We start from the raw sequence: 24198 nt of genomic DNA on the forward strand, positions 1-24198 counted from the left end.
TTAGCACATTACGTAACAATTTTGAAAATTTAAAGGGCCATATATACTGTGAAACGTTGTACGATACATGTGCGAATAGGCAATTCGCAACTCGTGTCGATTTAAAACACTCCCTCTCGTATTTTAATTTATCACCACTCGTTGCGAATTTCTTATTTTTCGCACTTGTATCATAATGTACTATTATATGAATATATTGCTGTGTTCAGGAAGCAAAATACTTCCAAATCATATGTAAAATTTCAGGTTTTATAAAAATGAAATGTTGTCAAATACTTATCATTTGATATTTACCAATCGTTCTTTGGTGAAGGAAAACATCGTGAGGAAACCGGGCTAATCCCTAATAATACCCTCTAGGTTGGAAGGTCAGATGACAGTCGCTTTTGTAAAAACGAATACCTACGCCAATTCTTGGGATTAGTTGCCAAGCGGACCCCAGGCTCCCATGAGCCTTGGCAAAATGCCGGGACAACGCGAGGAGGAAGAAGGTAAAGTACGTAATTACCACGAAAGTAAGTTATATATAAAACGAACGAAACGGTGAACATAACCACCCGAACTTTTATCAGTAGGGCGAAGATGGTCGGCTATTTATCATTTGTCACCATGCCTGTCACGTTCTAACAAGTATGAAAGCGTGAAAGTGACGAGCACAGTGACAAGTGATAAAAATGGTATCATGCTGCCACCGCTGTGGTCATAAAACCCTAGTGATGTATAAAAAATAATAAGTACTTAATTGTAAATGGTAAATACATATTTTTGAAGTGAAAACTTCTTTAACGGCCCTGTGCACTTTTTCTGATGGGGAAAAAATGTTAAACTCGCGACAGGTCACGTTACCGACAGATTCGTCAAATTGAAAATTCGTAAGACGGACACGTGACCTGATCGAAAAACTGTTACAATGTCATTGAAGCCAGTAGACCGATGATAAGTAATAGTTTTTAAGTGTTAAATTTTTAATGTAATATACATTGTTATGTTTGTGTACGATAGCGCAATAAATGAATATTGTATTTTACCACATAAATGATAGTACTTTTATACTGATAATTAAAGCAATTCGTGCAAAATAATTCCCTAACCATTCCAAAATATCAAAAATGCACAACGATAATATTCAAGTTTTCACTGCTGCCGGCACTTCCGGAGTGCAACCCGTTGTTTTTTTTCATATTGCTTTTTTTTCTTCATAGTATTGATAGTATATCTCAAGTATAACACACACCTGAGATGTATAACATTGCACAACATTACACGGTGTGACTAATCAATTATTAGCCACTAATGATTTCTTTAAATATTGAACACATTAGTCATTGAATAACATATGATAACTACTATAGACACTATAGTATACGTATCATACCAACGATATGATATATTAAGAGTATAATCGTTTGCTGTGATATCTAAATGAGAACTGTAAATTAAGATTATACTATAGTAATTAACCAACATAATTCATAAATATTAATTTTAAAATCATCCAATACATTTCATAGAATGCCGCAGACGTTCCCATCAGAAAAAAAGCGGTCAAGTGCGAGTCGGACTCGCCCACCGAGGGTTTCGTACTTTATAGTATTTGTTGTTATAGCGGCAACAGAAATACGTCATCTGTGAAAAGGGTGTAGCAGGATAGCCTAGGAAAAACTGCCCCCAGCGATTTTGGGCCGAAACTGTAATCAAACGATGCCTTTTGGGGAGGTTATACTCTGCACAAAGTTTCATCCCTCTGTTACCTCCTGGGGGTGAAAAACACCCGATTAACCCCAAAACTGTTTTAATTATTTTTTCCTAAACTATGAAAGTGACGAATTTAAAATTTTGTACAAATATTAATAAGACTAAAAGCTATGTGCAAAAAAAATATTAACCCCCTAACCATTTAAATTCTTGTAAAAAAAACAAAAATAAAAAAAGAATCACCCTGTATATCAAGTTTGGCTCATGGTACCACACCATTTTTTTTTTCAAAAATGAACCAGTTTATATTCTACATGATACAAAAGTTTCATGGACCTACTCCAGAAGGAACATTGCGAAATTAATATGTATTGGCTCTTTGGTGCGTACTATTCATTGAACTCCCACTAAGAGCCTTGCATTATTAATAAACAATGGCTTGCGATCGGACCGCTGCTCGTGCCCGATTTGAAAAAGGTGGGGATAAAGAAGTATGAATCAAACTCATTTGTACATGGATCTCAAGTTTGGCTCATGGTACACACACCATTTTTTTTTTCAAAAATGTACCAATTTATATTCTATATTATATAAAAGTTTCATGGACCTACTCCAGAAGGAACATTGCGAAATTAAAATAAACGTACTATTTCGTAGCTACTAATCATTATACTCGTATCATGCTTAATACGCAACGTCTCGGACCCGAAAACAAAATAATTTAAAAAAACCGGCCAAGAGCATGTCGGGCCACGCTCAGTGTAGGGTTCCGTAGTTACTCTTCCGTCACAATAAGCTAAACTGGAGCTTAAAGTATAGTAAATTGTTAACCAAGGGATGAAACGGTACCTTTCACGTGAGTTAAACAAATAGGCAAATTTGCATAATCAGTACCTAATTAAAGTATGTCTTTTTACTATGAAGGGGAAACTTTTTGCGATAACTCAAAAACAGCTAAACTGATCATGTCCGCTATAGTTTTCATTTAATGTCTTTCTTAAGCTCTACTTCCACGATTTTTTTAATTTTTTTTGGACCTATGGTTCAAAAGTTAGAGGGGGGGGACACATTTTTTTTTCTTTCGGAGCGATTATCTCCGAATATTTTCTTTTAATCAAAAAATGTTTGTTGAAGACCCCTATTAGTTTTGAAATACCTTTCCAACGATACCCCACACTGTAGGATTGAAGCAAAAAACAAAAATTCACCCCCACTTTACGTGTAGGGGAGGTACCCTCAAAAAAATTAAATTTTTAGATTTTATTGTACGACTTTGTCGGCTTTATTGGTTTATATATCCATGCCAAATTTCAGCATTCTAGCACTAACGATCACGGAGCAAAGCCTCGGACAGACAGACAGGCAGGCGGACATGGCGAAACTATAAGGGTTCCTAGTTGACTACGGAACCCTAAAAATGTTTTTATAAATACAAATGAGTTTGATTCATACTTCTTTATCCCCACCTTTTTCAAATCGGGCACGAGCAGCGCCAGCGGTCCGATCGCAAGCCATTGTTTATTAATAATGCAAGGCTCTTAGTGGGAGTTCAATGAATAGTACGCACCAAAGAGCCAATACATATTAATTTCGCAATGTTCCTTCTGGAGTAGGTCCATGAAACTTTTGTATCATGTAGAATATAAACTGGTTCATTTTTGAAAAAAAAAATGGTGTGGTACCATGAGCCAAACTTGATATACAGGTTGATTCTTTTTTTATTTTTGTTTTTTTTTTTACAAGAATTTCAATGGTTAGGGGGTTAATATTTTTTTAGCACATAGCTTTTAGTCTTATTAATATTTGTACGAAATTTGAAATTCGTCACTTTCATAGTTTAGGAAAAAATAATTAAAACAGTTTTGGGGTTAAGAGCCCTTAATCCTTGGAGCGTTCTCCGATTTCACGAAATAACGCTCGATAGATGGCGTTGGCGCTCGGTACGCGAGCGCCGGCAACGCGACGCGCGTTTCAATGCAGACTAGAATAATCTTGATAGTTTTCAATATAATTTCAAGCAACATTAATTTTAGTGTCATGATATCATATGGGCACTCTTTATTTTATTGTATATGCACAGTAGTTTTTTTTTATGTACACTACTACTAAGTGTACAGACTACAGAGTGTACTATAACCCTTGCTCTTTATTCTGTCTCTTTCACACCAATGGAAAATGAAGAAGTTAGTAAATGACTGCAGGTATAAATAAAGTATATTAGTGCGATAGAGAGACAGATAGTGTTTCGTTGTCGTATCGTAAACGATTGGCATGTTGGCCATACATTTGCTTATTGCCTAGCCAAAATACCAATCGTTTGCGTATATTAGTGCGATAGAGAGAGAGTAGTGTTTCGTTGTCGTATCGTAAACGATTGGCATGTTGGCTACGCACCCATGATACCTAGCCAAGAAGCCAATCGATTGCGCATATTAGTGCGATAGAGAGACAGATAGTGTTTCCTTGTCGTATCGTAAACGTTTCGCATGTTGGCTACGCACCCATGCTGCCCAGCCAAGATGCCAATCGTTTGTGCATATTAGTACGAGAGAGAGACAGATAGTGTTTCGTTGTCGTATCGATTGGCATGGTGGCTACGCACCCATGCTGCCTAGTCAAGATGCCAATGAGATATAGAGTTTCAGTGTTATTTGAAATCACGTTAGGGTTTGTATTATTATTTTTGACCCGAATGAAGTCCATCCAGGTTCTTCTTATGATGGAGTCAGGAGTTGGTCACCAGAACTCCTAATCTACTCATTATAATTCCATCGTGCTTGGGCTCAAAAGATTTGCCCTGACGAACACCATCGATCTAGATGAGGTCCAGGGTCTCATGACGGAGTCAGGAGTTGGTCACCAGAACTCCCCAGAACTCCTAATCTACTCATCATAACTCCATCGTGTTTGGGCTCAATAGATTTGCCCTCACGAGCACCATCAATCTAGATGATGTTCAGGGTCTCATGATGGAGTCAGGAGTTGGTCACTAGAACTCCTAATCTACTCATTATAATTCCATCGTGTTTGGGCTCAAAAGATTTGCCCTGACGAGTACCATCGATCTAGATGAAGTCCAGGGTCTCATGATGGAGTCAGGAGTTGGTCACCAGAACTCCTAATCTACTCATTATAATTCCATCGTGTTTGGGCTCAAAAGATTTGCCCTGACGAGTACCATCGATCTAGATGAAGTCCAGGGTCTCATGATGGAGTCAGGAGTTGGTCACCATAATTCCTAATCTACTCATCATAACTCCATCGTGTTTGGGCTCAATAGATTTGCCCTCACGAGCACCATCAATCTAGATGATGTTCAGGGTCTCATGATGGAGTCAGGAGTTGGTCACTAGAACTCCTAATCTACTCATTATAATTCCATCGTGTTAGGGCTGAAAAGATTTGCCCTGGCGAGTACCATCGATCTAGATGAAGTCCAGGGTCTCATGATGGAGTCAGGAGTTGGTCACCAGAACTCCTAATCTACTCATTATAATTCCATCGTGTTTGGGCTCAAAAGATTTGCCCTGACGAGTACCATCGATCTAGATGAAGTCCAGGGTCTCATGATGGAGTCAGGAGTTGGTCACCATAATTCCTAATCTACTCATCATAACTCCATCGTGTTTGGGCTCAATAGATTTGCCCTCACGAGCACCATCAATCTAGATGATGTTCAGGGTCTCATGATGGAGTCAGGAGTTGGTCACTAGAACTCCTAATCTACTCATTATAATTCCATCGTGTTTGGGCTCAAAAGATTTGCCCTAACGAGTACCATCGATCTAGATGAAGTCCAGGGTCTCATGATGGAGTCAGGAGTTAGTCACCATAATTCCTAATCTACTCATCATAACTCCATCGTGTTTGGGCTCAATAGATTGGCCCTCACGAGCACCATCAATCTAGATGATTTTCAGGGTCTCATGATGGAGTCAGGAGTTGGTCACTAGAACTCCTAATCTACTCATTATAATTCCATCGTGTTTGGGCTCAAAAGATTTGCCATGACGAGTACCATCGATCTAGATGAAGTCCAGGGTCTCATGATGGAGTCAAGAGTTGGTCACCAGAACTCGTAATCTATTTATCATAACTCCATCGTGTTTGGGCTCAATAGATTTACTCCGTCAAGCACCATCAAATTACCATTATGATGAATAGATTAGGAGTTCTGGTGACCAACTACTGAGTCCATCATGAGACCCTCGACTTAATCTAGATCGATGGTACTCGTCAGGGCAAATCTTTTGAGCCCAAACACGATGGAGTTATGATGATTAGACTAGGAGTTCTGGTGATCAACTCCTGACTCCATCATGAGACCCTGGACCTCATCTAGATCGATGGTGCTCGTCAGGGCAAATCTTTTGAGCCCAAACACGTTGGAATTATAATGAGTAGATTAGGAGTTCTAGTGACCAACTCCTGACTCCATCATGAAACCCTGGACTTTATCTAGATTGATGATGCTCGTCAGGGCAAATCTATTGAGCCCAAACACGATGAGGTTATGATGAGTAGTTTAGGAGTTCTGGTGACCAACTCCTGACTCCATCATGAGACCCTGGACCTCATCTAGATCGATGGTGCTCATCAGGGCAAATCTTTTGAGCCCAAACACGTTGGAATTATAATGAGTAGATTATTAGTTCTAGTGACCAACTCCTGACTCCATCATGAGACCCTGGACTTTATCTAGATTGATGATGCTCGTCAGGGCAAATCTATTGAGCCCGAACACGATGAGGTTATGATGAGTAGATTAGGAGTTCTGGTGACCAACTCCTGACTCCATCATGAGACCCTGCGCCTCATCTAGATCGATGGTGTTCATCAGGGCAAATCTATTGAGCCCAAACACGATGGAGTTATGATGAGTAGATTAGGAGTTCTGGTGACCAGCTCTTGACTCCATCATGAGACCCTGGACCTCATCTAGATTGATGGTGCTCGTCAGGGCAACTCTATTGAGCCCAAACACGATGGAGTTATGATGAGTAGATTAGGAGTTCTGGTGACCAGCTCCTGACTCCATCATGAGACCCTGGACCTCATCTAGATTGAAGGTGCTCGTCAATGCAACTCTATTGAGCCCAAACACGATGGAGTTATGATGAGTAGAGTAGGAGTTCTAGTGACCAACTCTTGACTCCATCATGAGACCCTGGACTTTATCTAGATTGATGATGCTCGTCAGGGCAAATCTATTGAGCCCGAACACGATGAGGTTATAATGAGTAGTTTAGGAGTTCTGGTGACCAACTCCTGACTCCATCATGAGACCCTGGGCCTCATCTAGATCGATGGTGTTCATCAGGGCAAATCTATTGAGCCCAAACACGATGGAGTTATGATGAGTATATTAGGGGTTCTGGTGACCAGCTCCTGACTCCATCATGAGACCCTGGACCTCATCTAGATTGATGGTGCTCGTCAGGGCAACTCTATTGAACCCAAACACGATGGAGTTATGATGAGTAGATTAGGAGTTCTGGTGACCAGCTCCTGACTCCATCATGAGACCCTGGACCTCATCTAGATTGAAGGTGCTCGTCAGGGCAACTCTGTTGAGCCCAAACACGATGGAATTATAATGAGTAGATTAGGAGTTCTAGTGACCAACTCCTGACTCGATCATGAGACCCTGGACCTCATCTAGATCGATGGTGTTCGTCAGGGCAAATTTTTTGAGCCCAAACACGATGGGATTGTAATTAGTAGATTAGGAGTTCTGGTGACCAACTCCTGACTCCATCATGAGAACTTGGACTTCATCCGGGTCAAAAATAATAATGCAAACCCTAACGTAATTTCAAGTGAAAATGCGTTTTTCAGAAAATCGCAGCCAAATAACACTAGACCTTACTCATAGTGTTGTGTTCCTGCCGGTGAGTAAGGTTGCCAGAGCTCAACGAGGGGCGGGAGGGGGTTAGGGTCGGCAACGCGCATGTAACTCCTCTGGAGTTGCAGGCGTACATATGCGGGCCGTATGCTTGTTTGCCACCGACTTAGTATTAAAAAAAAAGTAACACTGAAAATCCATCAATAAGCGAGTCTGTTAGGCATACTGTAAAAAATGAACTTTTATTAAGATTTTCTAATCGCAGTATATAGCACTTCTCGGAACTCCGTAGCTGATTACGATCGCAACGAATGCCTGACAATCGAGCACAGGTCCGTCCTCTAAGCGCGCTCCGCGCGGACTGAGAGCGGGGCGTCGCTGCTGCGTGATTTATACGTGTTTTAAAAAAATATAAATTTACGGCAATGTAGGTCCCATAGTTACGATTTTTTTTTTATAGGTTAACATAAAGTTACAGTTTGCTATAATATTATTTTTAAAGCAAAATATGCGTACAATTTGCGGAAATAAAATATAATAAAACCCTGTTTTCGCCAAAAAAATGAAGAAAACTCGGAAGGTATTTTATCAGTTTTTTCAAATGAATCTTCGCTTGTTAATCATTCCAGCCCCTCGTACGAGATATGTTGAATCAAATTGTAGTCATTCATGTACCAAATGATTCTTGTTTATAGCAAAATTGAGAACCGAAACGCCACATCTCACTGCAAAATTTGGAAAAGACTCCCAAAAAACCTCATTAAAAAAGAGGTTTAAAAGAGAAAATGAAAATTTGAACTGTTGGAGCCCCTAGTTTAGGAAACGATTATTTAAGTACGTTATCAGTTTTTGAATAAATACTAATAGTTACGTCGTAATCTTGAATGAAAAAGGAAGCATTTTACAAAATACACTCGTCTGTAGGAATAAGGCCTCTTAATCGGGTGTTTTTCACCCCCAGGGGGTAACAGAGGGATGAAACTTTGTGCAGAGTATAACCTCCCCAAAAGGCATCGTTTGATTACAGTTTCGGCCCAAAATCGCTGGGGGCAGTTTTTCCTAGGCTATCCTGCTACACCCTTTCAACTGTCTAGCTAACACGGTTCATGAGTTACAGCCTGGTGACAGACGGACGGAAAGTCGGACAGCGGGTCCCGTTTTACCATTTGGGTACGGAACCCTAAAAAAATACATTTATTTGCGCTGGAGTTTAAAAATATATCTATGGCAGTGTTGGCCGAAATATTAATTGACAATTAACCATTACAAATTGAACCGTAAACTGTCACCGTCCGTTACGGTTTACGGTTCAATTTGTAATGGTTAAGGGTTAATTGCAATTAACGTTCGGCCAACACTGATCTATGGACTGTATCAAGCGAACAAAGTACTTTCCAAATTATACAATTCTAAGCAAAGAAAAAATAAAATGAAGTATCCAAAAAGTTTCATAATAAAGATCAAAAATAACTTACGGCGATGTCGCTTTAAAGCTTCAGCCCGCTCTTTGGCATCGAAGTACCACAGCGTGATGGCGTATCTGAAATATAAAAACAATCTATTTAAGGATTTTAAGGTATAGGTCAATAAATGTAATTCGATATAATGAACATTATAAGAAACAATAAGAAAATGAAAATAAATGAAATGAAAATGAATGAAATGAAATAAGTATACATAATTTGTATATATAATATGTTGTTATGTCAAACAATAATTATATCAAATGAGCGTTATTGCAACTAATTATAGCGATCGATACGCACCCGTAGAGTACTGGTCAGTTAAGGCAACAAAAAACAATTAATGTGAGTAAGATGCAGTAAGTGATAGAATTCGAAGAATAATGGGATTCCTCAAAAATAAGTCATTACCTAGTTTCATAGGCGGGTTGGACTTCGTGAGGATTCCTCCGGTCCGACCAGAAGAACACCATTCGGTCGAACAGCGGCTTGATGTTAGCTACCTCATCCAGACCTTCGGGAAACACCCTGAAAATAACAAAGTGTTCTCAAAATAGGTACTAAGTACTTTATATTATGCTGTTAATGGGATTAGCAACTGGCAAAGGTTTTGATAGATGGCGCCCACATAGGTTTTACTAGCCTCTAGTCTTATAGGGCTTAAAGAGCTAGAATCCAGTTGCCTCTAGTTTTATAGGCCATAAAAAAAAATTACATTATTCATAGGACTGACAAATAAAACTCTCTACAGACAGATAAACAGACAGAGCTCTTTAGCGATAAGTCCGCCTGTTGTCACCTCTGTCTTCATATATTATGTATGTCTCTCTGTAAATGTTATTTTGAGGTTGTGCAATAAAAAGGATTTGTATTGTATTGTAAAAAACCTATGCTGGCGCCATCTTCAAAATAATTCGAACGGCCAACCCCATTAACGATTTATTTAATGAATCGATAACAATAGTGCATTACGTTACAAGTGCGAAAAAAGGATATTCGAAACGAGTGGCGAAAAATTAAAACACGACCGAAGAAAGTGTTTTAAATCGACACTAGTTGCGAATTACCTATTCGTACATGTACCTTACAACGTTTTACGGCCCTTTAAATTTTTGTCATTTTTTTTTCAATACTACGTCGGTGGCAAACAAGCATACGGCCCGCCTGATGGTAAGCAGTCTCCGTAGCCTATGTACGTCTGCAACTCCAGAGGAGTTACATGCGCGTAATTTAAACATAGTTACGTAATTGGCTAATTATGGCACTAGTGCGTATAGTAGCACCACTAGGCACCATATGTACTGTAAAAGCTTTTTAGAAACACGTTCTACAATATTTAACATACCTAAGTAGGAATACAAATATTCCATTGATCAAGTATGGTCTGTTCTGTCATACCTATCCCTGACTGTATAGCCCTTCCCCATACCAGGGGGCCTAGCCAATATGACAATCGTAGATAGAAAACGCCAATCGGGACTTAATGTATGGAAATAGTCGCGTGAATTTTCGATTTAAAAAATTTTTTCGTTGCATCTGTCATCCCGGTACATGTTTTTTTTTCGTTAATTGTTTGTCGATGTATGATTGTCATCATGGCTAGGCTCAGGTCTATTAAGCCTTCATAAGGCAGAAGGGATTCTTTTCCCATATGATTTTGAACTTTATTTCAAAGTGATAGGGTTCAATTATGCATAATTTCTGACGCCCTTAAGCCTTATAAAGTGTCATAGTGAGCCGTGCATAAGGTCGAATCCCCCACCTGAGCAGGCCGCCGCAGCGCTCCTTGTCCCAGTTGAGATTCAGATAGTATATGGCGGTGATGCAGCGGCCATCTTTGTTGGGGTTGTCCACGTGTTTGACGTAGTGCGTGCCGGAGCCGGGGTAGCACGCCACCATTGCCTGGAGACAAGCAGGATAAACATTAATTTACCCGTTTAATAAATGCCTAAATATACTAGCAAGGTGCGGAGGAGGAAGAAGTGGCGCTGATTGTCACAAACTTCCCCGGGTACGTCCTTGGACCCGGGTAAGTCCTTAAACTACGTCCACAAGAGAGGTATGGGCATTGTGAATGTCATCTCGCTCTGCGTGGTAGGGCACAGCACAGCGGATGTCATTCCAGATCTAGAGCAGAGCCCAACTGGGGAAGTACCTCCACCTTACAGAAAATCGCAGCCAAATAACACTAGACCCTACTCATAGTGTTGTGTTCCTGCCGGTGAGTAAGGTTGCCAGAGCTCAACGAGGGGCGGGAGGGGGTTAGGGTCGGTAACGCGCATGTAACTCCTCTGGAGTTGCAGGCGTACATAGGCTACGGATTCTGCTTACCATCAGGCGGGCCGTATGCTTTTTTGCCACCGACGTAGTATAAAAAAAACTTATGGAATATCGCACATTAATGTTAGCGGCAGCCGTTTGAACTAATTTTACTCCATAAGATTTTAAGTAGCAAAAGCTCACACAAAGATGGCAGCACCTGTCGTGCCTAGCGAATAGCTCCATCTATTGGCCCCTTATGGATAGGAACACGAAGCTTATAGCGCTGAGTAAAACCGAATTAGATGAAACTTGGCATAGAAATAGTCTCGGGGAAGGACATACTGGACATAAGATATAGATCAATTCACGAAAGCTGGCACGAATGGATTTACTGAGTGAATGGAAATATCTATATATTATTAAGTACAGCCGAGTTCATAAATATGTATAAATTTATTCACCTTATTGCAATGGATTAAGGTGACGATATGTATACATATTTCTGAACACGACTGTACATATATTAACTGTAGCTATTCTTATATTTCATAAATAAAATACTCGTAGCACCGGATTATCCTCGGACACGTGCTCCACGTGCAAATGTCATGGCGAAATCTATTTCAATTATACACTCAAAACCAAAACGGCTTATTTAACCAACGATTAAACGCTCCTACGGCCTTTTGGTACTGACAAGACTTACATAACGACGTATGTGCATTATCCTAGAAATGTATTTAGGTCGTTTTAGAAATAAACAGTATTGTAACTGTGGGTGGTCTATTACATATCAATGACACAGCTGCTTAGGTTAAAATGTCGATAAATCGTGTGATAATAGCTCTTATGATTTAAAAGTTTAGGTTGAAAATGGATAGCAGATCGGTGTATAGTATTGTTTGCTTGTGGATTAGTTGTATAACTGATTGATGAATCGATGAACTTTATGTTATCTATTGTGTTTCTTATTTGGATCTTATTATGCAATACTGAATGTGAACATCTAATCATGTTAATTACCTAGTATCTCGTAGGCCGTGGTTCATCTTATGTATTCAGCCATCTATATATTCATGAATTAATTCATGATAATTTGCTTATACAAGTAGGTACTGTAACTACTGTGGACACCTTGGAGGATTTAACAACTGGAGACGACTTGTCTGTAACTTTCTGTACAAAACTGCCGATTTTTGCGGGGGAGGGGCACATCGAATGTCGAGTACGTTACGTACAAATGGCCATACATTTGACGTGCCCATCCCCCGTTGTCAGATAAACGTCAGTCCATACAATAAATATGACCATCGGCCGAGGTTTTCGACAGAGGGGTCATTATTTATGAAAAGGGACCTTATTGTCGATAGCGCCTACGCCGCACTGCGTAGCGCGGCGTTGTTTCTAATATGGGAGCATCATTGATAATGGCGTAAACGCCACCGACAATAAGGTCCCTTTTCATAGATAATGTCACATATACTATCCCCCTTATTCATAAACGTGTACTAAAGTTACGATGCCGCTGATCATCGTTTGTCCCTTTCCATCATACCAATACGTCGGAATAAGGGGGTATGTATGTAGCTAAGTGATTAACATTTAGGTGGCCTTTAACAATTACAAATAATTATAATTTCCTTTAGATGAGTCATACCTTTGACATTCTATTGCTATTAATTAATGTATTTTCTATTTTTTTTTAATGTCACATGGCGTATGCACCACGTTTGGCTTACGCTACAGTTGATCTCAAAGTAAACGGAAAAATGTACAATAATAAGACTGTACACCCTTATAAGTACATTTTAAACATGTATATGGGAGCTGTAAAAGTACAGCCAGCTGCAGATATAACTGACCCCCTGCGTAGAAATTAGTTTGAAGGGAGATGGGGATGTCAATTATCTCTACAGCCCACTTTATGAATGGAATTTATCCATGAAATGGGTACGCTTTTGCAGCTGAGTGTACATTTCTTTGGGCTAGTGCGATTACCAGTTTCAGAATGAATGCTGGATAGGGACCGTGCGCGTTGGAGGGTCTGCCATCTTGTGGTCTGAATCGGAACCATAAACAGGCACATTTACACGTCAAGTGTTTTCTTCTGCATAGTAGGTTCTGCCATCTTGTGGGCTGCATCGGAACAATAAACATCACATTTACGCTTCGCGCCAAAAATCTGACAGCTCCTGTGCTGCCTCCTACAGTTAATGTACGCTCCCTATTATGAAATTTTGTTTTTACCTTTTCGAATACTGGATTAATTCAGTCAAGATCTGAAAATTGTCTTATAGAGTCACCATCAGATATCGAAGCAAATAAACAAGATCTGCACGAAGCAATACAAATCGTGGACATGAGTATCATTATTCAGATTCAGATATTTTTTCTACACTGAAGATTGTAGGTATGTATCTCTGCTATACTTACTTAAAACGGCTGAGTTATCTCTGATAGCAAGTGTAATTATGTAGATTTCTTAATTCATTGTATTTTCCTCATTTAAAGTAACAGTAGGCTTGAAATAGGTATTTTGCAATAGGCTTGAAATAGTTTTGTTATATAAAACTACCTCATGTCCTCGTCTCGCGGGACTTTCCCAAAGAGAGGTTCGATTGGCTCAATTTAACATAGGAGTGGCTCTTTAAGGACGTGCGTGGGATTAGATATACATTTCATTTCAATTTTGGCCGAATGGTGTCAGAGGGCCTACCGCGAACCACTTTCGACGTGTTGCCTCTCTGTCGCACTTGTAAATTCGTAGGCAAGTGTGACAGGGAGGCATCACGTCGAACGTGGTTCGCGGTAGGCCCTCAGGTATGTCGGCTCCCTGACACTGCGGGGTTACGTAATGCATCGCAATTCGTGTGATTTGTAGTGTTTATTTTTAAAATGTATGCTAGTTGTAAGGTATTGTTTCTAGGGGGCCCCTAGTTGCATGAAATAAAGATTTATCATTCATTTAACAAATTAATATACCTACAGAGATATAACTATAGCATTTTTCATCACTCTAGCTCGGGAGCTCTTCCTTCTTTTTATTTTTTAAAACCAGTGTATATACTTTAATTCTCCTCACGGGGATGAGTTCAAGCTCAACATCCATAATTTTGCACCACTCACATCCCTTGTATTATACAAATAACTGTTAGTCTTCTCCGTCGTATCGTGTAATAGTAGTCGTAAAAGAAACATTAGTCGCCATTCAAATATTACTTGGAAAATCATGGAAATCATTTAAGTAATTTGAAATGGTATTCGGCATACCTACAGCTTGAATCAATATTATTAAAACATGTTTTTTAAATATGTAATACACAAAGAACCGACCACTAATGACCACTATATTTAATCGCCTCTCAATCGATTTTAAACGATTACAGCATAACATGACGAATACCGACAAAGTGATAAAACCGAATTAATTTACAATAATTAGTCTACTGTTTGCCACCTCGGAAGTATTAACGCATAACGTAATTTAGTGCAGTCGATGTAACCGCAGATAATGCCTATACGAGAGCGGCATCACGTAGGCCCGCCCTTAGGGCTTGGCCGTGAACGTTTGTAGGACGAGAAACCATTTGTGGCGGAAGCAATAGGTCTCTTTTCGTTGGCTGTAAATGGATCATTTTAGTCGTTTCGCACTTCTGTCACCTCGCTAACGTTAGTATTGTAACACTTCTGAAAAAAGCCGATATTGTTCTAGCATTTCCAGATCGATTAAGCAAGACTGCGTTGTCTGCGTTGTCGCGACTCATATAAGTCAAGCGCAATTTCAACCATTGGCCTCTCCAAACTTCACCGATAATAGTATGTGATTTACAATACATTGCGGCATTTGGTCGATCGATTAAATTCGTTGCTCCTCCTTAGCTATCAATTGTCTAAAATCGCATGCCATTTCTTCCAACGTCTGTAGAAGCCTTATTGAATTACGCGCGACAACGCAAGTTAAAGTGGTCTGGTTTATAAAAAGAACTGACATATGTAAGCGGCATTTTTGTGGGATATTTATTACCCACCCAATTTGACACCATTGTTCTTCTTAGTCGTATAATCTTAGAGTAGTCGTGGTCATTGAGGCCGTAGGACGGCCTTATTTAATGTTTTCCGCCATCCTTCTCTGCTTAGTGCTTTTCGCGCGCATTAAAGGGTGCCCCGATGAGAACCTTCACTTGGTCGGTCCATCTCATTGAGGGGCGCAATCTGGGTCTTGCATCATCCACTCTGCCATGAACAACAAACCTCCCCTCGTTTTCATTATCTAGCGTTGACATCATTATTCTATACTAAAACGCCATGCCCATTGAGGAACTGAAATCGTATACGTGTAGTAAATGTAAAACACAATACACACACGAAAAATACTTCAGAAAGGACGGTATAGTTACATTGTACAAAATTTCCTATACGAGTGTGGCATCACGTAGGAGCGCTTGTCCTTAAGGGCTTGGCCCTGAACGTTGACAAGCTGATTAAATATACCTATTCCTAAACTAACGGGCTGCGATCGGTGTCACGTAACTTTTTAGCACAATACAACTACAAAATGTCAGGAACCAATGAAGTGTACAAAAGCGAAGCCCTTACATATACAAATTTCACGAGTGCGAAAGAGGTAGACTATGGGTAGACTACAAATGAAAAATGTACCCAAAGGTCAAACGTAAGGTTAGCGGACTGGAAAATACGAAAAACTGTATTCATAACATACGGTGGGTGGTTATATCTTAGTATATATTGTTACAAAAAGCAAACAGCTTCACAATTAAATTCGTTTATTACGATCATATTTATTATTTCTGATTTTAATACTTCCAATGACACTTGTCATCATTCCGATTTTCGTGAAACTTTTGATATTTGAGAGGCAATCTTGTAAAGTATTCTAGACCTTTTGTCAGGACTGAAACCGACTGACATTTATTTATGTAGTCTGGTCAACACCGAGTATCAGATCACAAAAACTGTGGTACGAATCTGTGTTGGAACTTTGAATGCTGGTTTTCTCTGCAGTTGATTGTACTATCGTGGACATGTGGACGACGTGGTTAAGTGTGTTGCTATTAATACATAGTTAACATAGGTTTATATTGGTCTCATAGGCTCGAGGTCGAGGTGTTCAACTAAGAAACTTACTTATTTAATTTTTTTTAAACCATAAACCACTCAAACAATATAAAATCTGGAGCGCATATAAAATAAGCAACACAGATAAAACTTGACCTACACTAACCGTTAAAAGATTTATCGCATGCCTGTTACTCGTACAATTATTTTTAAATCGGAGGCTGTTTACGAGGACCTGTGTCCGCGACCTGCCTTAATGTCGTTTCCGGTCGACGACAACGTGTTCTTTGAAATGGAACGCAGCGCGCGCAAATTTTTTATTTTTATTTTTAATGGCGGCGCCGCGGCGCCAACGCCAAGCGTTTGAGGAGCCAGCCGCTGTCAGATACGAAATTGCACGTGCCGAACGGAATAAACGTTACATTTGTGTTAACACATTTTGAGTAGGTAGGCATAAGTGACTGTGAAATGAATCGTCAGAAATATGTATTGTTAGAATTACAAGATTGTATATTTATGATTAGATTCGCATTTTTATCTGGACTACCTACATTCCACCGAATGGTAAACTCGAATAAAAGGCCGCGTAGTGTATAGTTATATACGGCCGAAAAATCCGTCGAAAATGTCAATAAAGGTTTACAATTAACAAACCATTTTGACAGGAACCATGTCCGTTTGACATACACACGTGTTTCGCGATCAAACGGATGTCTATGTAAAATGGATGTGTAAGAACGTAAGCTAAGTTTGTAAACAGCGCCGCGTGGGATTCGCTCACTAGGACTAGAAGAATATTTGCTGTTAGTACATTTGAAAACGCATTTAATTTTATAACTTGTTCTCATAGCATAAGGTTCAGAATGCGTAGAGTTTTCGAATGTAGTTACTACGTATTTGACTCAGCACGGCAGCGCCGTGTTTACAATGCCCCCCACTACCCCGGACGGCGGCCATGTCCGATGTCACGTACGCAAACCCTCAGCGCGCATGCGTCGTCGTTATTTTGGTTATTATCGCGAAAAAGCGATTATGCGATAACTCGATGGTAAGATAACGAAACAGGTATGATACGAGACTGAGAGTGGATATTTTAAGTGCGTATTTGTTAAGAATGTGTGTGATTAATGATTATGCTTGGACATGTTGGACAACTTGAAAATATATGTTGATTGTTTCCAAGAGCATTTTTATCGTTTGTCATTAATCGCTGTGTACAAAAACTACGAACCCTGACAAACCTATCACGTAGAAGTGCGAGGCGAGAGTGACAGAAAAGTTTTATCTAGAAGAATAAACAAGTAAATGCAACTGTTACAGGTCACAGGGTCACGGAGGTGATTTATTTGTCTTAATTACTTAGTTACTTATTTCTGTTCTATATCTGTCCTGGTAAGCAATTATCATTGTTTCGCTTTTTACTATAAGCAATAAATTAAAATTTTCGCAGTTAAACATGAGAAACGGCATTTGTTGTGTATGGCTCTGCTATGTACCTATTGCTTTGGATGGGGTTTAAAAAACGTCTAGAATTTGAAATAAAAAGTTATAAGGTATTTAAGAAATAAAATACTCATAGGTATTAAATTGTCTTATTTCTATCCATGACTCATCTAACGCTAATCTCAGCAATAAAAATCGGAAAGGAAATTTGTTAAAATGTCTAGAATTGAAAACAGACGGTCATTTTTGTGGGGGACCTCATAATGCAATGGTTTGACATGGGGTAGATATGCGGATATAGACTTCTTATCTACCCCATTTGACAACGCTACCGAAGAATTTACCATGTAGTCTATTTCGTTCACGATACAGATGTAGACACAAGCAAAGTTCTTAAGTTTTCCACATTTCTTAGTCAACATACATCGTAGTCTAAGAAATTCAAGAAAGACTTAATACCAGTGATTTCTCGATAAAATTAACTGGTCAATAGGTGATTAAATTAAGTTTACCCAAAAACTTAAAAATATCTGACTGATAAAGGAAAATTTACTTCCATGCTTGATGCTTGGTGCCTCTGCTGCGGAAAGACTGCACTTAACAATCTAAATGTAGAATGTGTCGAAGTCTAGTCATAGGTCCCATTTTGTCGCTGACCATACGGACGAGATTTGTTAGTATCGTTATACGAATAACCTGTCAGAGCGTCCTTATAGCAAGCACACGGAATGGAAATGACACGAATATTTATTAATATCCCATAGGTAGGTACATATTGTTTTTTCAACGTTGAATCGGTTTAAAGCCAAAGGTACTCCCGTAAGGTAAAGTTGGTCAGTAAACAAAACATCTTGCTCACCGGAAACTATGATGTAATATTAATGCGAACGTAAGAAGAAATAGGTATCTATTACAAAAGACGGGATGAATTAGTGCCAATAATAAAACGAAAATTATATGAGATAACAAATTTACGGACCGCACTAAAATGAATCACCACTGTTATTAAACAGGAAAGTGTGTATACTTACGGCACTAGGTTTGTGTGTGGTGTAAATTCTACGAATTGTCAAACCAGACCGTATAGATGACGTAACCATACATTATCCATATCCTTCTTGGAAATTTAATTTAAAGTCTAGTTTTTTTTATAACATAGGAGACAAACGATCAGACAAATCGCCCATGGATACCTGCAACACCAGAGGAGATGCAAGTGCGTTGCCGACTTTTAAGATGAGAGTACACTCTTTTCTTGATGGTCGTATCGGAAAGTTCATTCCGCAGTTTAGCTGCGCGAGGCAGGAAGTTGGAGAAACGCACAGTTGTGAACTGCCAACCATCTAAGTGGTGAAGATAAAGTAAAAGTAATATGAGAAGTGGTAAGTGAAGAAGTGCCTTCAGAGTAATAAGTATGCAAGACCAAGTAGCTGCAGCTAAATGCACCGTGTGCAAGCACTTTTACCATCCGGCAGGTATAATAGGAATATAAAATATAATCTTAGTACTATATTTTTTTCGTAGAAATCTATTTACATGAACGAACAACGAAACTACCGAAACACTTGGTGAAAGCTAGGGGTACACATAATTTGGTTCTTGTACTGTCGTGTTACATCATACATTCAATAAATATCCATCTATCTATACTTTTCAAGAGTTCAGCTTTAGACAACGAAAGTCTGAATATAAATAAACGTAGTTACAGTCTAACGCAATAAATAAATAAAAAGTATGACGTAAATATCCTCAGGGTCCTCTGATCTGTAAATCTTAAAGTGCAGATGTCGCTAGTGACGTTGTCACAGTTGCAATGGATAAACTCGTGGTGAATGACGGATGGTCAGCCAGCGCAATTGGTAACGCAATGGACCGGCAATCCAAAGATGTGGGTGCTCGCATTTTAATTGTGATTGACATCTGTATATACAATTTATAGAGTATGACGTCATAAGTATTTTCAACCATTTTCCCCAAACGTCATGTCGTATCAGCTAATCGCTTTACTATTAAAAAAAGCTTAATTTAAATTAATTTACCTCTTCCTGGTGCGGGGCAAAACTGTAGAATACCTATACCTACTAGGCTTAATGACGTCATGATTATGGATGTCAGTCTAACGGGATAAGATGTCAGACTGGTCCATCGGTTTTGTTAGGTAATGTAACGTAGATTTCTTTCCATTTGATGACATTTCGTACATACGTTCCGAAAAGTTCATTGTTAAGGTGGGATCAGACGGTTCATTTTATGTTCGTTCATTCACGTGAAATGAAACATTCACTCAAGTGAGCATTCATTCGAGTAAACCGTCTGATCCCACCTTTACGAGTCGGAATTCTAGCCACGATTCTGGAAACACGCCTTACCGATCTTCTATGGCGCAATCACAATATCGTTTATCGTTAGCTGTTTGCAATTGCAAACAATGTCGGTCGGCAGTGTCGGCATATTTTTGCCTAATCGGCGCCATATATTGAGAGACTTGTCTGCCAGATGCATCTGCCAGAAGGATTGACGCACTCATCTATACGTCTATCCCTATCTTACCTTTCCTCTGATAACTAGTACAAGATTAATAACACTCATCACTCTCAAAGGAATTTGAGATTAAATTAGAAACCACAACATAAATTAGAAGTTTGTCAACTATGTTTATATGACATTCGCTTAGAATGACGTATTTGTCATTTCCCTTGGATGTCATTATATGCGGATTCTACTGTACATTCTAAACATACAGGTACATTAAGAAGCTGAGTTAAAATAAGCGCTAACAGACACTTTTAACTACTTGTAAATCTTTTGCGTTTCAATAAGATTTACAATTCGTCAGCTTATAGTGTCGATGATGGTACATAACATAAATATGATATTATATTTACCCTCGTCCTGCCGTTGATCGTGTAGTCTCCGAGTTTCCCGTTGTTAGGCATCTTGTTCGCCCTCAGGATAATGTTGTCGACCTGAAGTGAAAATGTTCAATAAAGATCTTACATCTTACTGCGTTACACACTCAATTTATTTAGAAAATTATTAAGAAGGCATTAAAAGAAAATAGGAGTCAGAGGAAACGAAATATTTTTTTTAAGACACCAGGCCACACGTTTTCATTTTCACCAAAATAGACTTAGATATTGGATACCTAGATTTGTGTCGAGTCTCCCTATAAGTTTAAAACACATTTAAGTAACAACTTCGTATTTCACAACACCTTCTAAGTAAACCTTTGCACTTCCACCAGAATTTCTGCCATCCACAGTATTAGTGTCTCCCTAGTGGGAACATAGTTTTCAGAGAGGAGTATTATGTTGAAGAACTTAAATATAGTATGTTGTTGTCCCCAACAACATACACGTTGTCTCCCGGCAGTTTTGGAACATGCAGCCATCTACTTCAGCGCTAGGACGTCATCAAAATGTCCCTCCTGTTTGGTGCTTCTTTTCACGGTTCAATTTTGTTAATCATAGGCAGTACCTCCCCGATTACCATACGAGTAATATAACGTAGCGGACAGCTGGCGGCTAACAATAGTTGATTCATCAGAAAGTGCACACAATCTGACATCATCGCGATGATTAAAGTTGTAAGGCATGTCTAGGTAGCCAGGTGGGTCAACAGCTTTTATAGTACTAAAATGATAAGACCGGTGAAAGGTGTTTGGGTTCTGAGTGATTTAGATACCCTTTATCTCTAAAATATTTAGATCGATAGGTACAAAATCTGTCATAAGTGCATCATCGATAAGATTGTCGACAAAAGCATAAAATGTAGAGTCATTACACAAAGGGCAATTCCATTACTTACGTTGCCTAAAATCGAATACTTGAAAGTTTTTAGATATTTTGATGACATCCCATTTCAGAAAAATATGTTTATTTAAAAGTAAAATTATTTTAGGGATTTCCAAAACACAAGATGGATGATTTTGAATTCTCCACGGGCCATAAATGTGCTTCAAACTAGGACAAATCCGGGGAATCCCGGACAGAAGGCACCTTCGTCAGCCTACTGTGTAACATGGCTAACGAAGGAGGGTAGGTAATTTCGACTAAGGACAATGTGGAGAAGACCGGCATATAAAATGTATTGCTGCGAAGATTGTCATAGGACAAGAACTGTTGTATTTGTAGATACGTCGCTTAGACACAGTCAGAAAGGAAGAGCTCTCCTTTTTAAAAGCGACGAAAGAGCTTGTAGTTCTTCCCGTATGGACTGTCTTCCTTACATTCACCTTACCTATAAATATGAATGTAATAATGTATTTGTTTATACTTTTGGTAAGCTCTACAGCTCATGCGGTACATATTAAAGGAAACTAGAAGATGTCGTGAAATTAGTCTAAGTTCAGTGAGTCACATAGGGTAGAATATACCTATATTACCTATTATCCAGCTTGCTACCTGTTTAGTGAAGTCTGATTTTAGATTGAGCAGAAACTTTAGGCCATAAGAACGCGGAAACCCTCGGGTACCAGGTACAGTCAGCAATAAAAGCTTGTACAAAATATTTTTGAAGTGATTTAATTTTTGTGATAGCTATTCAAGTAAAACAATGCATTTGCATGACGGATACTTGTACGGGTACTTCTATCGCCAAACAATTACTTATTGCATTATTACGAATAAGTTAACCTTTGAACTTATGAGCGTTTACATTCCTGCCGATATAATTTTTGTAACAATCGGCTATTTAGGTTAGGCACTTAGTAGAATAAGGAGACAACTTTTACAAACCCCATTGAAAAAAAATTGATCATTTGACTTGTTGATTGAAATAGCACTTCAATCAAGATTTTCTAACACATCCTTATTGTAACGTACACAAAGCTGCAAAAGTGCATGACCACTTTATGAATGAATTCCATTGTAACTCTATAGCTCATGTACATAGAATTGACAATCGCGATTGCTGGTCTTGTTTCGGGGGCGCTCTTAAGATCGAAATTGTGTCCTACATTACATATTGTCGAACTAATCATACAATCAATAGGTAGTGAGATATGTTGGTCAACCATGATATTTTTTTAGGTAATAATTTGCAGTGCATGGCGCCGCGATATGAGAGACTTATCTCAAGATAAGATAATTTAATACAAATTCCGACCACTGTCGCGTTTTACACCTTTTACAATGTAAACATTATGCGCATTCATTTGTAAACCAATTTGCAGATCGATATCAGAATCAAAATATAATATGGGCAAAGAGCATTGCTATAAATAAAATAGCAAAAAAAAATTGTCCGGGTACAAATTGTCGCACACTGCACAGGCCGGACATGCAGCTTTATATCACTACAGAACTTTGGTGTTATAACAATTCTGACAAACAGGACAGGCAGGACGGACACGCAGCTTTGAATCACTACATGAACTTTGGTGTTGTAACAATTCTGACAAACAGGACAGGCAGGACGGACACGCAGCTTTGAATCACTACATGAACTTTGGTGTTGTAACAATTCTGACAAACAGGACAGGCAGGACGGACACGCAGCTTTGAATCACTACATGAACTTTGGTGTTGTAACAATTCTGACAAACAGGACAGGCAGGACGGACACGCAGCTTTGAATCACTACATGAACTTTGGTGTTGTAACAATTCTGACAAACAGGACAGGCAGGACGGACACGCAGCTTTGAATCACTACATGAACTTTGGTGTAGTAACAATTCTGACAAACAGGACAGGCAGGACGGACACGCAGCTTTGAATCACTACATGAACTTTGGTGTTGTAACAATTCTGACAAACAGGACAGGCAGGACGGACACGCAGCTTTGAATCACTACATGAACTTTGGTGTTGTAACAATTCTGACAAACAGGACAGGCAGGACGGACACGCAGCTTTGAATCACTACATGAACTTTGGTGTTGTAACAATTCCGACAAACAGGACAGACAGGACGGACACGCAGCTTTGAATCACTACATGAACTTTGGTGTTGTAACAATTCTGACAAACAGGACAGGCAGGACGGACACGCAGCTTTGAATCACTACATGAACTTTGGTGTTGTAACAATTCTGACAAACAGGACAGGCAGGACGGACACGCAGCTTTGAATCACTACATGAACTTTGGTGTTGTAACAATTCTGACAAACAGGACAGGCAGGACGGACACGCAGCTTTGAATCACTACATGAACTTTGTTGTTGTAACGTTTCTGACAAACAGAACAGGCAGGGCGAATCGATCGACAGAATTATAGACATGACCATCCGACCCAGCTAGCAAACATCATCGCTCAAGGCCCAGTAAGCTCATGTTCTTCTCTCACTCTCACTGAGCGTAAACGAGACGCAATTTTCTTATTTTTAGCTTTTGTGCGTGAAATTGTTATAAACTTTTTAACGTGCATTTATATAGAGCGAAAGTCAAAAACTCAGGATTTGAATCGATAAA

At 39.2% G+C, this 24198-nt stretch overlaps 1 protein-coding gene across 1 annotated transcript in view; it reads right to left on the minus strand.

Moving 5' to 3' along the window:
- Positions 1-24198, minus strand: part of LOC133528235 (egl nine homolog 1) — a 37657-nt gene that overhangs the window by 3367 nt on the left and 10092 nt on the right. Inside the window, exons 3-6 of the mRNA XM_061865520.1 lie at positions 20670-20750; positions 10766-10905; positions 9415-9531; positions 9016-9080 (exon numbers count right to left, since the gene is read on the minus strand). Of these exons, the coding sequence (XP_061721504.1) occupies positions 9016-9080; positions 9415-9531; positions 10766-10905; positions 20670-20750 (403 nt within the window). The remainder of the gene's footprint in view (positions 1-9015; positions 9081-9414; positions 9532-10765; positions 10906-20669; positions 20751-24198) is intronic.

The sequence above is a fragment of the Cydia pomonella genome, chromosome 19 (genome assembly GCF_033807575.1).
Source record: "Cydia pomonella isolate Wapato2018A chromosome 19, ilCydPomo1, whole genome shotgun sequence".
NCBI lineage: Eukaryota > Metazoa > Arthropoda > Insecta > Lepidoptera > Tortricidae > Cydia > Cydia pomonella.